The sequence below is a fragment of the Anopheles arabiensis genome, chromosome 2 (assembly GCF_016920715.1).
Source record: "Anopheles arabiensis isolate DONGOLA chromosome 2, AaraD3, whole genome shotgun sequence".
Taxonomy (NCBI): Eukaryota; Metazoa; Arthropoda; class Insecta; order Diptera; family Culicidae; genus Anopheles; species Anopheles arabiensis.
Window position 1 is genome coordinate 31,896,442 of NC_053517.1, and position 14,023 is coordinate 31,910,464.

The 14,023-nt window shown below is 49.8% G+C and overlaps 4 protein-coding genes across 6 annotated transcripts; 2 read left to right on the forward strand and 2 right to left on the reverse strand.

Moving 5' to 3' along the window:
- Positions 1-4: 4 nt before the first annotated feature.
- On the reverse strand, positions 5-1,844 carry LOC120893667 (transmembrane protein 192-like). The gene is made up of 5 exons (XM_040295690.1): positions 1,728-1,844; positions 1,536-1,654; positions 1,091-1,223; positions 732-1,011; positions 5-636 (listed from the first exon to the last, which is right to left on the reverse strand). Exons 1-5 carry the CDS (start codon positions 1,761-1,763, stop codon positions 410-412), a joined length of 795 nt encoding a protein of 264 aa, XP_040151624.1. The 5' UTR covers positions 1,764-1,844; the 3' UTR covers positions 5-409.
- Positions 1,845-2,070: 226 nt separating this feature from the next.
- LOC120893665 (eukaryotic initiation factor 4A-III) lies at positions 2,071-4,177 on the forward strand. Its single transcript, XM_040295688.1, has 3 exons — positions 2,071-2,183; positions 2,388-2,812; positions 2,916-4,177. The coding sequence occupies exons 2-3, from the start codon at positions 2,677-2,679 to the stop codon at positions 3,980-3,982; spliced, it is 1,203 nt and encodes a 400-aa protein (XP_040151622.1). The 5' UTR covers positions 2,071-2,183; positions 2,388-2,676; the 3' UTR covers positions 3,983-4,177.
- Positions 4,178-4,529: 352 nt separating this feature from the next.
- Positions 4,530-12,241, forward strand: LOC120893344 ((E3-independent) E2 ubiquitin-conjugating enzyme). Of its 3 annotated transcripts, none has more exons than XM_040295157.1 (6): positions 4,531-4,759; positions 4,826-5,441; positions 5,598-5,851; positions 5,928-8,806; positions 8,893-9,114; positions 9,189-12,241. In XM_040295157.1, the coding sequence occupies exons 2-6, from the start codon at positions 4,905-4,907 to the stop codon at positions 9,434-9,436; spliced, it is 4,140 nt and encodes a 1,379-aa protein (XP_040151091.1). In that variant the 5' UTR covers positions 4,531-4,759; positions 4,826-4,904; the 3' UTR covers positions 9,437-12,241. The 3 variants fall into 3 exon arrangements, with proteins under 3 accessions (XP_040151093.1, XP_040151091.1, XP_040151092.1); XM_040295158.1 differs by having other exon boundaries at positions 4,531-4,742; XM_040295159.1 differs by having other exon boundaries at positions 4,530-5,441; positions 9,195-12,241.
- Positions 12,242-12,672: 431 nt separating this feature from the next.
- Positions 12,673-13,783, reverse strand: LOC120893345 (peroxisomal multifunctional enzyme type 2-like). Its single transcript, XM_040295160.1, has 2 exons — positions 13,668-13,783; positions 12,673-13,481 (listed from the first exon to the last, which is right to left on the reverse strand). Exon 2 carries the CDS (start codon positions 13,438-13,440, stop codon positions 13,105-13,107), a length of 336 nt encoding a protein of 111 aa, XP_040151094.1. The 5' UTR covers positions 13,441-13,481; positions 13,668-13,783; the 3' UTR covers positions 12,673-13,104.
- Positions 13,784-14,023: the final 240 nt, after the last annotated feature.

Below are 14,023 nucleotides of genomic sequence, written 5' to 3' on the forward strand. Positions count from 1 at the left end.
CTAATTCCATTGGCAATAGTTCGTAAGTATTTATTTAACGACTGTTTCTTTTTATCACTCAGATTCCAAGAGGAATTCTTTCTTAAATACCAATTTTGGAACATATGAATTACATCGAACTAATAGTGGGCACTACTAAACTGACCTGACACACAAAACATGCTTTGGAGAACGTAAGACAAACATACTTTGGAAATAAGACACTACAATATACTTCCTATGCTCCGACACTAATCGATGGAGAACCTTTTCATAGGAGAGCAGTAGGGATAGTTGCGTAAAGTGCTTCAGTCCAATGTGCATTTCACAACCCACCAATACCAAGGTTGGTGATGTAGAAAACGAAAACTTTTTCTATTACCCTGTTCTTAATCCGCGACCATACAAAAAAACACGCTCCCCATCCACCTCATCCAGGATACGTGACCGTTCGCACCTGGGCGTTCATTTGCATTATCTTTTGATTCAGCTTCAAGTTGTGATCCTTCAAGTACTTGATCAGATCCGCCTGCTTCTCCAGCAGCTCGGCCGTGCTCAGGCCACGCTGGGTAAGTCCCAACGAGCCACCACTGAAGCCACGGTTGTCCTGCAAAGCGTCCGGCGGTGAAGCGGTACGATTAAATCGCCGTACAGCAGCTAAAATGGAATGGGGAGAGTGAAAAAAAACAGAAACAAATAGAACATCAGCTGCAAAGCTTGGCTTGCGCTCTGGTAGAGTAGGAAATACATACCAATGTAGCTTCCATTGACGATGCACAGCACAACCGTTTCCAGCCCGGAGAAGGCGGTGATGTAAATAATCGGGGACAGCAAACCGACCGCGATGCACTTTTCGCCGAATGCGTCACCGTAGTAGTGCTGAATCAGCGTTTGGATCGCGAGCAGGAACGTGTTCCACAGCGACACTATCTGTAGCGGCACGGCTTTGTGCTGGTCGGTCGCACGGTGGAAATCGTGATAGCCGTTCAGCCTTAACTTTTCGTGATGTGCCCGTACGATGTGATCGAACAGCTAAGGGGAGAGAGAAAGGGGGCAAAAGAAAGGTTCAGATCTAAGCTCCAGTTCCACTGATTACGAGCCGTTCACTTACGTAGGTAATAATCCAAAACGCGGCTCGTAAATAAAGCATTATAAAGTAAGCCTCACATCGTCGGCTATCCTCCCATGTAGCCGCTAGAATGATTCCGGTCAAGGAAATACAGCTCGATATCAGCAGATGAATGCTGGAACAACACAAAAACGGACATTAGTTCCATGTTATGACAAGAACTGTTGCACTGAACACACACAAACAATAATTTGATTTCAGGATTCACACTTTTTGATAACAAAATGGGACTGAATCTTCGATTCGGCTTATCTTATTCCGTCTTCGAATTGATAATCCACCAACGGAACACATTGCAGTCTACGTAAAGTAAACGTATTTCCAAATTCGCACTGCAACTCAACAGTTCGATAAGATTCCGGCCTGATCCGGTCGGTATCAGCAGTTGGAAAGCACACACCACCGATCCACCTATTGCCGCGTTTACCTGAATGCTGGAACCGTGCGGAGCGGTCGAAAGCTGTCGTCATCCTCCGTCGCTAGGATGGGATCGAGCATCGTTCTGCTGTCGTCCATTCTCGATGATTCATCAAAGAAACGTCCACCCTACAATGATAGAATCGAGCAAACGTAATGTAACCTAATGCCAGCGACCAGCCGCCGTAGAGGGAAGCCTTACCGAGTTTGATGTAAAGTTCCGTAACAGACTGACCATACTACTCCTACGGAACCGATGTCAAACCGACGCGCTGCTGCTGCCAGTGATTAGACGCACACTCGCATACTTCTCATACGGAGGGGAAGATTTCGATGCTTGGAAAGCAAAAACGAATCACTGTTCCTAATCACGTTAGAACACCCGGAACGCCCGATGGCAGTGGGTCGTGAGTAATAAGTGTTGGGACGAGGGAGAAGCGAGAAAAAACAACCACACTATACGAAGCACACCAAAATACAACAATCCGCTGGCTGTCTTTCACAACCTAACCCAACTGATAAGCAAAGGAAAAGCAAACAACAATCTAGCGACGAACAGGGAACCAACGTCGACGCGTTGTACGCTCGAAACGGGGGGAAACCAAAATAAAACGAATAATTACGCCGCGGTACGGTGCGATCAGCGGACAAGTTTTTGGTGAGCCCTCGATGAAAACAAAAGAATTCGTAATCCTTTCTTTTTCGGTGTGTTTTGACAGCGGTGAGAATGACTGGTGAGAAGTGAGAACAAACTAATAAAACTCAAATTATAATGCACTACAGACTGTATTATCTGTGCCCATATGTAAGGGAGACATTTCATCAAAAATATTAATTCTTAATTGTATCACCCTTCAATTAGGTACTTTTCAATTCGATTGCACTTTTAAAGAGCTCTCCTGCGTTAAGTCGACTCACCACGTGAGAAGCCGAATGTCGACCTCCTTTGACAGCGACCGCTTTGCCGGCAGAGCTGTCAAGGGAGGAGAAAATGCCAAACGAAAATCTTGACATCGATCAACACACGCTCCGCTTTCGGAAAGTTTGCAAAGGGGCAAAGGAAAAGTGTTTTTTTATCGGCGTTCTTCTGCTGCAGTAGTGGAAATCAAACAATTGCTTAAAGTTTCCCCGAGAGTGCACAAAACCGAAGCATGTCGGGAAGACGGGTGCCGGCGAACGAGGACCTCTCGAACGTGGAGTTCGAGACGAGCGAAGATGTGGAGGTGCTGCCGACGTTCAACTCAATGGGGCTGCGGGAAGAGCTTCTGCGGGGTATTTACGCGTACGGTAAGTTGCATATGCCAGGCTAGAAAGCGGCGAATTTCTCCTCGCCATTTGACGGATTGACGGCGGGTCAATGCTGCAAGTGTAACGTTCGCTTTCTTTGTAGGTTTTGAGAAACCGTCCGCCATCCAGCAGCGAAGCATTCAGCCAATCGTGAAGGGCCGTGATGTCATCGCACAGGCACAGTCCGGTACGGGTAAGACGGCCACCTTCTCGATATCCATTCTGCAGTCGATGGACACGACGTTGCGAGAGACGCAGGTCCTCTGCCTGTCCCCGACGCGCGAGTTGGCCGTGCAGATACAGAAGGTCATCCTCGCACTGGGAGATTTCATGAACGTACAGTGTCACGCCTGCATCGGCGGTACAAATCTGGGGGAGGACATTCGCAAACTGGACTACGGCCAGCACGTGGTGAGCGGCACGCCGGGCCGCGTGTTCGACATGATCAAGCGGCGCGTGCTGCGCACCCGTTCTATCAAGATGCTGGTGCTGGACGAAGCGGACGAGATGCTTAACAAAGGCTTCAAGGAACAGATCTACGACGTGTACCGGTACCTGCCGCCCGCAACGCAGGTGGTACTAATTTCCGCCACCCTGCCGCACGAAATCCTCGAAATGACCTCCAAGTTCATGACGGACCCGATCCGCATCCTGGTCAAGCGCGATGAACTGACGCTGGAAGGCATCAAGCAGTTCTTCGTGGCAGTCGAGCGGGAGGAGTGGAAGTTCGACACGCTGTGCGACCTGTACGACACGCTGACCATCACGCAGGCGGTCATCTTCTGCAACACCCGGCGCAAGGTCGACTGGCTGACGGAGAAGATGCGTGAGGCCAACTTTACCGTCAGCTCGATGCACGGCGACATGCCGCAGAAGGAGCGTGACGAGATTATGAAAGAGTTCCGGTCCGGCCAGAGCCGGGTGCTGATCACGACCGACGTTTGGGCGCGCGGTATCGACGTGCAGCAGGTGTCGCTGGTCATCAACTACGATCTGCCGAACAACCGTGAGCTGTACATCCATCGCATCGGTCGTTCGGGTCGGTTCGGGCGTAAGGGTGTTGCTATTAACTTTGTCAAATCGGACGACATCAGAATTCTGCGAGACATTGAACAATACTACTCCACGCAGATCGATGAGATGCCCATGAATGTGGCCGATCTGATCTAGATTTGTGTGTTATTCTGCTAACACAATTAAACAGTAATTCCCAAACACAGACCCATTTTGTACTACTCATCTGATTTGCATGGCTCCGCCGGTGCAGCACATTAGAAAACGTAATCTTTTAAGCGTGTAATCATACAGCGTATATGTTCTGAAATTTAACAATGGACTTGAAATAAATAGAATCATCCATCAATACTCGCTGTGTAATAATACATTAAATGATTGTTGAATTGTGAAAGCTTTGACATGAAAAAAACGATTGAACATCAAATTTATCGCGAAAAACATATAACGCAGTGGTATTCAACCACTCTTTGATTTTCCAATTATTTATGAATCTGACCTCAATTCTATTTAAACTAACCAAACTCGCAACTCGTCTAATGACACTGTTTTTAATTCATATAATTTACAGATATGTTTTGTTTTAAAATTGTATACCCTAAAATATTTACAACATATTGCAAATTAAGAACCACTGACTGCAATCCTTTTTAGAAGCCCATTGTCAGTGTTTTCCTTCCACAATTTTCCATTCCAAGAAAAAAAAAACAGAGTGCGTTTGACGTTTGGAGCAGAAGGAGATACATTCGATTTTTGTTGCTGGTGAAACTAGCGAACAAGTACGCCGTGAAGCACATGACAGGATATCCGAAATATGCGCCCAGACTTCCACTGCTCTTGGTGTGCCGAAATTAGTGGTGTGTTAAAATTGTAGACCGTTTCTGTCCGTTGGAAATCCGCGAAACAATAGTTGCGTGTGCGTATGACTAGTGTGTATGTGTGTGTGTGTGTGAGCTGTGTAAACAAGAAAAGTTTTTCATCATTGCTTTTCCACGGTAGCCAGTAGTGCCATTAGCGCCCGCCCTGCACATTCACCATTGATACGACGTCGCGTGGTGTTGCGCCCAGTGATAACACAATGGAGAAAGTGAAGAGCGCGGAACGGGCAGCCATCATCAAAAGCCGCCCCAGCCCCAACGAGCAGAAAGCGGTCGCTGCCAACGCCGGGGGCCCAGGATTGAACAGTGACGGAGCGCCTGCCCTTCGATTGCGACCATCGCAGCTTTATCATACGCAGCACGGTCAGCAAACGGTGGCCACGGGGCCACTTGCGTCCGATCGGAAAGTTCATACCACCACCACCGTCGTAACACAGCAGCAGCAGCAGCAAGATCGTGTGGAACACGAAAAAGTGAACGACAAAGGAGGAAGGAACGACCGCAGTGAAGAGCGAGTGGCGGAGGAGCAGGAGGATGAAGAGCAGGAAAATCAATACTTTTACGAGGATGAAATATTTTGTCTCACCCCCAAAAACGGTCACGTCAAGTTCGGCCTGGTGCTCGACAACTACGACGAGAGCGACGAAGAAACGACGGAGGAGGACGCACCGAAGCGGGGCGAAATCCGTGCCTGCTGGCATCCGGACGGCCGTGAGGAAATCATCAAACAGCGCAAGGTGAGCCAGTCGTTGCCGGTTGCTTTTCGGTGGTGGTCGACTATGGTCGTCAAATGTGTAGATTATGTAATTTCTCGTCGCCTTTTCCAACGGTTGCTTACTTTCGAGTTTTTTTTTCTTTCTTCTCATTTTTGTTTTGTGCCGGCACTTGTATAGGTGGGGCTAGCGGACAGGACGCTGATGCCGGGCGATGTGGTGCGCCGAATGGTACCGGGCCGGGACACGCAGCGCGGCTACTGTCACGAGATAACGGTGCGGGCCGATTTACGCATCATCGGCACCAAGTACGTCGTGCGTAATGTGGCCTCCGACCGGCTTAGGCCGCTGCTCTCCATGCCCAAGGACAGTGCCGTGTGTCTAGATTCGTGGGTAGGCAGCACAAAACACATCAACGAGAAGTTGGTCCTTAAGTAAGTGCAAACACCGCGCGTGGAGTGTTGTAAGCTCATCACACTAATTCTTTCATTCGCTTGTACTCTGCTCCAGATCGTCCTGCGGCTCACTGGTGGAGGTGTGTCCCGCCAGCGACCTGGGAATGTTTCGCGATCACAATATGCGCTTCCGGCGCGGATTCTTTGCCGAACCACTGTTCTACCCCGGCCAGCAGCTGGTGGGGCTGATGAGCGAGCTGGCCAACGGCAAGTGGCTCACGACGTCGAACGAGATGAAGCTGTCGCGGAAGAACTACATGCTCGAGCGCAAGTTCACCGTCCAGTCGGTGGAACTGCAGGGCGTTTCCGTACACTGGCAGTGCAAGGTGTCGAGCGAAGACCTGGAGCAGAAGCTGTCCGAGGGCGGGAGTTTGCAGCAACCGCCCGAGTACATTACCGGCGAGGATTTGAAGCGCCTGAAGAAGCTGAACCTGTTCGAATCGTGCATGCTGCAGATAAACGATAAAAACTATCTCAAGCTCGAAGACACGGACATTATCGGCTCGAAGCAGGCGTGGCGCAAAGACATGACCAGCAAGTACCGCGAGCAGCTGCTGCAAGAGAGCAAAGGGAAAGCGAAACCAACCAGCAAAGCGATCAGCGGCGGAGAGGAGGAAAAGAAAGGCGGAAAAGGAACGAAATCGGGCAGCGCGGGTGCGAAGCTGTCGGCGCGCAGTGCCGGGAAAGAGAACGGGGCTCAGAAAGTGTCCACAAAGCTCACGAGCGTGGACAGTGATGAAGGATGGGAAACGGACGCGGAGGGTGAGCATTCGGACGGGGCAGCTTCGTCGTGCTCGGCCACGTCGAAAACTAGCCCGCGCAAGTCGCCCCTGCTTGCGAAGCGTGTGCGCAAGCTGAAACGCCGTCAGTTGACGGCCGAGTTTGCGGGCGATCGATTTCCAGCGGCCGGCGATGAGGTGGTCACCGAAGCGCTGGTCGTGTACAGCACGGCCACCGTCGTTTGGCAGGATGGTACGATCGAGCCGAACATTCCGTCTACCGAGCTGCGGCCGATCCACCATCTGGACGACCATGAGTTTTTCCCGGGCGACTTCGTGCTGGCGGGCAATACGGATCCGGCCAAAAATCCTTCCTTCCGGGACTACGGTGTCATACAGGACGTTGACCATCACGGGCGAACGGCGCGCGTCAAGTGGTTCAGCACGTACACGTGCACGTCCGAGCCGCAGCCGTCGTACAATGGGGAGTCCGAGGTCAGCGTGTACGATCTGAAGGACCATCCGGACTTCCAGTACCGCCCCGGCACGATCGTGATACGCGTGGCGAACTTTACCGGCGAGGAAGGCGCTTCCACCGCCGGCCAGGTGCTGGACAACTATCCCAACGGTATGGTGAAGGTGTGGTGGGTGGACGGGTTCGTTAGCATGTGCTGGCCGCAGGACATCTTCGAGGTGGGGCAGTACGATTCGGAGAACAACTTCTGGGGCAGCGTGGCCGACTCGGACGCGGAGTCGTGGGAAACGGAGGCCGAATCGTGCCACTTCGGCGACGCGGAACCGGGCTCCCCGTCGTCGGTGGTGCTGAAGCCGCAGCTAACGGCCAACCTGGAGCGGGCTCGGGTGGCCATTGCGCGGCTCGAGGAACTGTTCAACATTAATCCGCACCTGCAGAACCAGGAAATCATGAAGAAGCTGATGCTGGTGTACAAAAAGTGTCGCTTTCTGGATCGGCTGATGAACACGAGCTTCTTCCACGAGCGCCACTTTATGGGGCTGGTGGAGCGGGTGCGCAAGTCGAACAATCAAACCACGGTCGAGCGCATGCAGGACCAGAAGAATCGGCTGTTCAACCAGAGTGCGTCCGGGTCGAAAACGTCCACACCGACGGCCGGTACGCCGGAGTCGGTAAGGCCATCGCTGCAGCAGCGCGCCCTCTTCAGCCCGAGCACACCGACCAGCCCGGCCGTGAGCAGTCCGGCCGGGCGGCTGGAGGAAAACGACAATGCGAACTATAACGTCGGCATCGCGAACATGGAGCTGGACTACGTGAACAACATGTGCATGAAGATGAACGAGAATGCGGACGATGTCGATCTGAACAACACCAGCTCCGTGTTTGATCTGGCCACCGGTGGTGGTGGTGGTGTGGAAGCGGAGTCAGATAAACCAGACCAGGAGGATCGAGAAACGGGAGAGCAGCTGGCGCGAGAGTGCGTTTCCGCTCGGCTGTGTTCGCTCATCAAGGGCCAGCTGATAAAGGTGCTGGAAGAGATCAACGAACGCTACGGGCTGGAGGATCCACTGAAGGAGATCATTTCGGTGGTGGAGCTGAAAACGCCAACCCTCGCCTCAATGCCACCGTCGTGGACGCCGTCGCCGGTCGGTACGCCGGACATTCCCGGCAGTGAGCCGGATCCGCTGGCGACCAGCTCACCGGCCGTTGTAGGCGCGGACGCGGTACCATCCTCACCGTCCAGCGTCCCGACCGAAAGCTTCCAGATAATCGAATCGGCACCAACGTCCCACAAGTTCCATCTCACCATTTTCCAAACTAGCAACGCACAAAGCTTCTACAAAGCGGTACAGCGCGAACACTGGCTCCTGCGGACGGCTCTACCGCCGGGCGTGTGGGTGCGAACGTTCGAGGACCGGCTGGACTTGCTGAGCGTAATGATCGAAGGTCCGAAGAAAACCCCGTACGAGGATGGGCTGTTTCTGTTCGACATTCAGCTTGGGCTGGACTATCCACGTGCTCCGCCGCTGTGTCATTACATCAGCTACTGCACCGATCGGTTGAATCCCAATCTGTACGAAGATGGCAAGGTGTGTGTGTCGCTGCTCGGTACCTGGTCCGGCAGAGGGACGGAGGTTTGGGGCCCGACCAGCACGCTGTTGCAGGTGATCGTTTCCATACAGGGATTGATCCTCGTGGCGGAACCGTACTTCAATGAAGCGGGCTATGAAAAGCTACGGGGTGAGTAAAGGGAGGCCCCTGCGGAGAGTACGGGTTGTACGGGAAGAATAATAATTTTCTTTTATTTCTTCGTGTCACAATCGCAGGCTCACAGCAGGGCAAGGAAAACTCGCGCATGTACAACGAAATGGTGCTACTAAAGCTGGTCCAGTCGATGACGAAACTGATGTCCAATCCGCCGGAAGTATTTCGCGAACAGATTTTAACCCACTTCCACGCGTGCGGCCAGCGCATGTACAGCCGGCTGAAAACGTGGATGGAACTGTCCAATGATTGTAACCGGCAACCGAGCGCGTCCGATCAAACCGGTAAGAAATGATTGTTACCCATTTTGTGTGTGTGTTTCTTTTGTGTTCAACCCATTTTGTGCGTTTCTTTTAAGGAACAGCAGCGATCGACGTCAGCGCTGCTGCTACATCCATCCTTGCTTCCAGCGAACAAGAAGCTTCTAGTGCTACGGTTGACTACTCCTCGGATGCCAGCGCTCGTGCGATTCCGCAGCCGGAATTTCCGCTCATTCCCGCCAGCCGTGGTTTTTGCCTAACTCTCACCGGTCTGCTGGAAGGACTGCAAAAGCAGCTGCAGCAATTATCACCCCTACCGCAGCCAGCGCTTGCGGACGGCAAATAACAAGCAGGATCGGGAAAACGCGTGCACTGTTGCTTTTGGCGCTACGCGTCGGTAGGTTGTGTTGTTGCGGTGCCTCTAGTTTATGCTGCTGCCAAAGCAGCATGACACGCTAAATTATTCTACATAACAAAAGAAAGGCACTACGGGAGGAGGAGGAGGGATAGCTTTACTAGTTCCATCGTTGAGAGAAAAACAGGCAGTCGAGCGAACAAGAGGAAACGGCGCTGTTGTGCAGGTCGTTCCAATGGGTCTACGCTTTCGGCAGTTTATAAAAGGCACAACTAATTTGCCCCATTTGGTATTTATTAGCATGGGTGAGATTGTTATATTCACAAAATTTTGTTTGTTTGCTTCTGGCACATGTTTTATTGCATCTCATCACACCGACTGAGCAATAGAGTAGAACTGTTATTTATCAATAACATCGCTAATTGGCCGGATTGTTGCTAGCGACATGCTAAATGCATCCAATATAAAGCCACTTCTGGTTTCTTGATTACACGGTGTGTCTTTGTCGAGTTCTCAAATTAGTAACATTTAGTTCCTGTATCGCACATATCATCGCTTCCCATTTGTTAGCCTTTATAGTTAATATTAATCGAATCATGAGCTTATTTATACCAGTCATCTAGCTGTTAAATACTTTTAAATATGTGAGCTATTGCTGTTTGATCGATTTTTTTCGTAACTTGTATTTTAAGAATTACATTTTGTTCCACTGCTTTGCTCAGCTCATGCTCCCGAACGTGCTCTGCCAAACGTGTTCCGTGCGTTACTGTGCATCGAGTTTTTTTTTTAGATTCTTTTTGTTCCAGCCTGTGGAAGAAAACTGAACAGAAAAGAAAGCAAAACATTCCATACTATATAGCGCGCTGCAACAGATAGCTATTGCAAAATAGATGAACTGTTTTGGAAGAAAGCACTATAGATGGTTGCTAAACAACAACAACAAACAACAAAGAGCGAGAGAAAGATAAAGTTGAAACACGAAATCTCATAAAATGCTGTGCCTATAAATAAATCAATTACACAATCCCTACAATAAAAAAAAACGTATGAAACAAATACGAAAGGACGCTCAGACACACTAAAACACATTACCAAAAAAGTCACGGATAGATGCCCGTTGATAGCCGTTTTAATCATAGGGAGGAGCGATACGAAAGTCACCAAAACGAAAACGAAATCAAAAACCAAACTCTCCTAAACCTTACAATGGTGTGTAGCGAAGAACAATAACCTAGGTCCTATTGAAACTATTGCAATGCACAACTCGCAAGCGAATGGTAGAACTGTTAATACTATATACCTTAGCAAACACTTAACCTTTGCCCACCCTTCGCCATGCTGCGGGGCGGGGGATAGAGCTAACTGTTTTAGAGACACTCATGAACTATAGCTTAAACTTATTGAGAAGTTGGGAAAGTTGCGTTAATCTTAACGAGGGTGAAAACAAACCGCTTCACCTTCATGCGGAACTATGGCATTTTGCCCGATGGCAAACTCAGCTGGCCTAAACACATATGCGAATCTCACTGTTAAAACTGCTCACTATTGGTTCCTTGTAATCCGCTAGCACTTAATTATTATTGGTTTACACTGCTACCGAGAATTTTCCCACTTCGATGGACTGCTTCCATCGCCCTAAAAGGAAGCACAGACGCAAACAAACAAAAAAACCACATAAACGCACATTAAAGAATAGAAAAGATATGGTACGCTACAATCGAGCGAAGCAGGTTAAAGAAAAACTCTTTTAAAACCACAATCCGAGCCCTTTTAATGCGGAATAGCCGTAAAAAAGCCTAGTTAGCGCCTTTGGGAGTGTGTTGATCGCGGTATACGCAGAGTTTGAAAATTGAAGCGCAGTACGAGCAGACAAATGTAGCATGATAATGGTGGTCGATGTCGTTAGTAGCGCCCCAACCTATGCTGGCTAGACTTGGAATGGCTTAAACGCTTTGCCAAAGCGCATTGGTGAAACAGATTGTGCAACAACATGTCACAGCAATCCAGAAAGACTGTATAATACAAAGGGTCGGAATGCGGGTAGAGGAGCAGCATAGAGGAGAGAGCTTACTGAAGACAGGGAAGTCACACCCTGGAAGATTATTTTTGTTTATCAATATCTGAATCGCTTGATCCGGCGAATGTCCCTCAGTGTGTGTGTGTACTTTATCGTGAAACTGCCACCTACTTACTGGTTGCGTTGCTGCTTAACGTGCATGTACATAATTTCAACAATCTGCGCATTCGTTCGTTTACAGGGGAACTTGTTTATTGTTTATTATTGGTTTGCTCTGAAGAATCATTAGAAAGCAACATTCTAATCCAACATTTTGGGAGCATTGGTAGCCGGAGGGAAGTGTAGGAAAAATAGCTTATTATCTACCATATATTATGGTAACATCTGGCGGCTTATCAGTTCACGGTTGTGGCACTACCTAACAAACTGAACAAACCCAACGCCCAATCGGATCGCTCGCAGGATCGACTCATTTCGTCACGTTTACGTGGACGTCTGTAATTTAAGGCACGTGATATTTATGTTCTATCTTCACCCCAGTTCATGTTCACTCTCTATACGGCGAGCGAGGTTATAATTTAAAGGTGATGGAAACCAAACGAAAGAAAGGAATGGTATATGAACCCAGCTAACTACGGTGCGGAGTTGAAAAATGAATCGTGTATGAATCGGGTGGCGACATATTGTTGAACAATGATACCGCGTTTGTCGGAGTTCTCTGCAAAAAGTAATAACAAAATCGCATAACAATAAAAAACAACCAAAAAAATGCATCAAAATTGCGTAATCATTGTTTGTTTCATACTAAAATTTTGTGTTTTCTCATTCGCAGTTCCATTCGCAGGAAGCAAGTGAAACCACTGCCTAATAGACCACTGTGTGGTGTATCATTGCAGTGATATTGGCCCGCTGCTTTGCATCTGAGCATGGCTCCGGCTCGATGAGCAATTGAATTAATTCAACCACGAGCTGGGCACCACGCGGACAATGCAATCCAAGCGATCGTGCTGGTGATGATGATCGTTTAGTTAGACGACCCGCGGGGAAACGTTCGAACCGCGTCGGGAGCGAAAAAGAAGCGCCGAGAAGAAGCTAACTGACCGGAAATGGGCAGAGTAAGGAACAAGAACACCGCAACGAAGCAAACAAATCAGACTTTCCATAAGTGAAAGTATGAGAGACAGCAGAATAGAGAGAGAGAGAGCGAGTATTTGATTCTGTTTTCAAGCATCATTTAATAATCCTTTGGTACGGGGCGCAATCAACGCGGATGGTGGTGCGTGCGCCCAGTGTTGTGTACACCACCATGTGTCTGCAAATGTTGCGCAGACCAGCGATGTACGATGGAAGGTTGTTAATAAATAGGGCCGGGCGCGCATGATATGGCGGTGGTTGGTGATGCCCGGACGATGCATCAAACCAGAAAACAAATACCGATAGTTTGTTTGCATCCCGTCCGCAGGCGGGGGTGAGGAAGCCGGCTAAGATGTTCCTACGGGTTGCGGGTTGCGTGTGTGCGTAATGGTATATGCGTGTGTGAATGTTGCAATAAATTAATCCAAGCCCATCGACGGGTGGCATTTTCGATGTTCGCGTGGTACGTGTGACGGTGCTCCGTTTGGTGCGCGGGGCCCGCCCCGGCTTACTTCTTGAGCGAAGCAATGAACGGCTCCAGCAGGAAGATCAGCTCGACCTGTCCCTCCACGTCCAGCTTGTCCTGGGCGAGGGCCTCCTTGGCCGGCATGGCACCGGTGCCGAGGGCGAACATGATGTCATCCTCCATGGTAAGGGTGGCCTCGGCCGGACCATCGCCCTCGGTCAGCTTGACCGCCTTCAGGTCCAGCACCCAGGTCTTGACGACCGTGCCGTTCTGCTGGATGCGGAACTTGTACACCTGCTGCACCTGGCGGTTGTTCGGGTCGATGCTCTCCAGACGCTTGGCAATACGCTCGAAGACGGGATCGGACTTGAGGGCCATTTTGCAGATTTTGTTGGGAGGGGGGTGTTGAGGCTTTTAAACTTTAAAAGTAGAAGAACAAAAAACACGCACACACACACACACACAATCACAAAATTAGTAAAGTAGCACCAAACTCCGGTCAACTGCACGGTTAAATGAGTGTAAATGAGTTAGACCGTTAGTCACTGTTGCACAAAGTTCAATTGGACCAGAACTGGGACCAACCCACGAGAGCGCACACTTACCAATAGCTGACGGACACGCTGGGCTGGTGGACAGTACCAAACTGATGAGAGTGTCCCGGATGGACCTGCCTATTTAAACGCAACCCATTGCAACGTGGACGACATGTGTGTGCAAGTGTATGTGTGTGTGTGTGGGTAGTACGAGATATAGTACGAGAGAGTGCGCCGGTGATATGTACCCGTTCGCATGATGGTACGGAGAGGTGCCGTTATCACGAAAGGGGGTAACCGCGAGGAGGATCTGCACCAATCCCGACCACCGGCGGGTCGAAAGGGAAGACTTAATTCGATAGATTAGACGACACAATGGGAGATATCGTTGTGAGTTTTTTTTTATTTTTCGTTTGCTCTCTACC

What these genes read in the sequence shown, in the direction of transcription:
- LOC120893345 (XM_040295160.1), bottom strand. Translation starts at nt 13,440, where the DNA reads ATGGCCCTCAAGTCCGATCCCGTCTTCGAGCGTATTGCCAAGCGTCTG.
- LOC120893667 (XM_040295690.1), bottom strand. Translation starts at nt 1,763, where the DNA reads ATGGTCAGTCTGTTACGGAACTTTACATCAAACTCG. An exon ending in GGAACTTTACATCAAACTCG is followed by an intron (nt 1,655 to 1,727) that starts GTAAGGCTTCCC and finishes CTATCATTGTAG; the next exon opens with GGTGGACGTTTCTTTGATGA. An exon ending in CGCACGGTTCCAGCATTCAG is followed by an intron (nt 1,224 to 1,535) that starts GTAAACGCGGCA and finishes GTGTTGTTCCAG; the next exon opens with CATTCATCTGCTGATATCGA.
- LOC120893665 (XM_040295688.1), top strand. Translation starts at nt 2,677, where the DNA reads ATGTCGGGAAGACGGGTGCCGGCGAACGAGGACCTCTCGAACGTGGAG. An exon ending in GCGGGGTATTTACGCGTACG is followed by an intron (nt 2,813 to 2,915) that starts GTAAGTTGCATA and finishes CTTTCTTTGTAG; the next exon opens with GTTTTGAGAAACCGTCCGCC.
- LOC120893344 (XM_040295157.1), top strand. Translation starts at nt 4,905, where the DNA reads ATGGAGAAAGTGAAGAGCGCGGAACGGGCAGCCATCATCAAAAGCCGC. An exon ending in AAATCATCAAACAGCGCAAG is followed by an intron (nt 5,442 to 5,597) that starts GTGAGCCAGTCG and finishes GCACTTGTATAG; the next exon opens with GTGGGGCTAGCGGACAGGAC. An exon ending in GGGCTATGAAAAGCTACGGG is followed by an intron (nt 8,807 to 8,892) that starts GTGAGTAAAGGG and finishes TCACAATCGCAG; the next exon opens with GCTCACAGCAGGGCAAGGAA.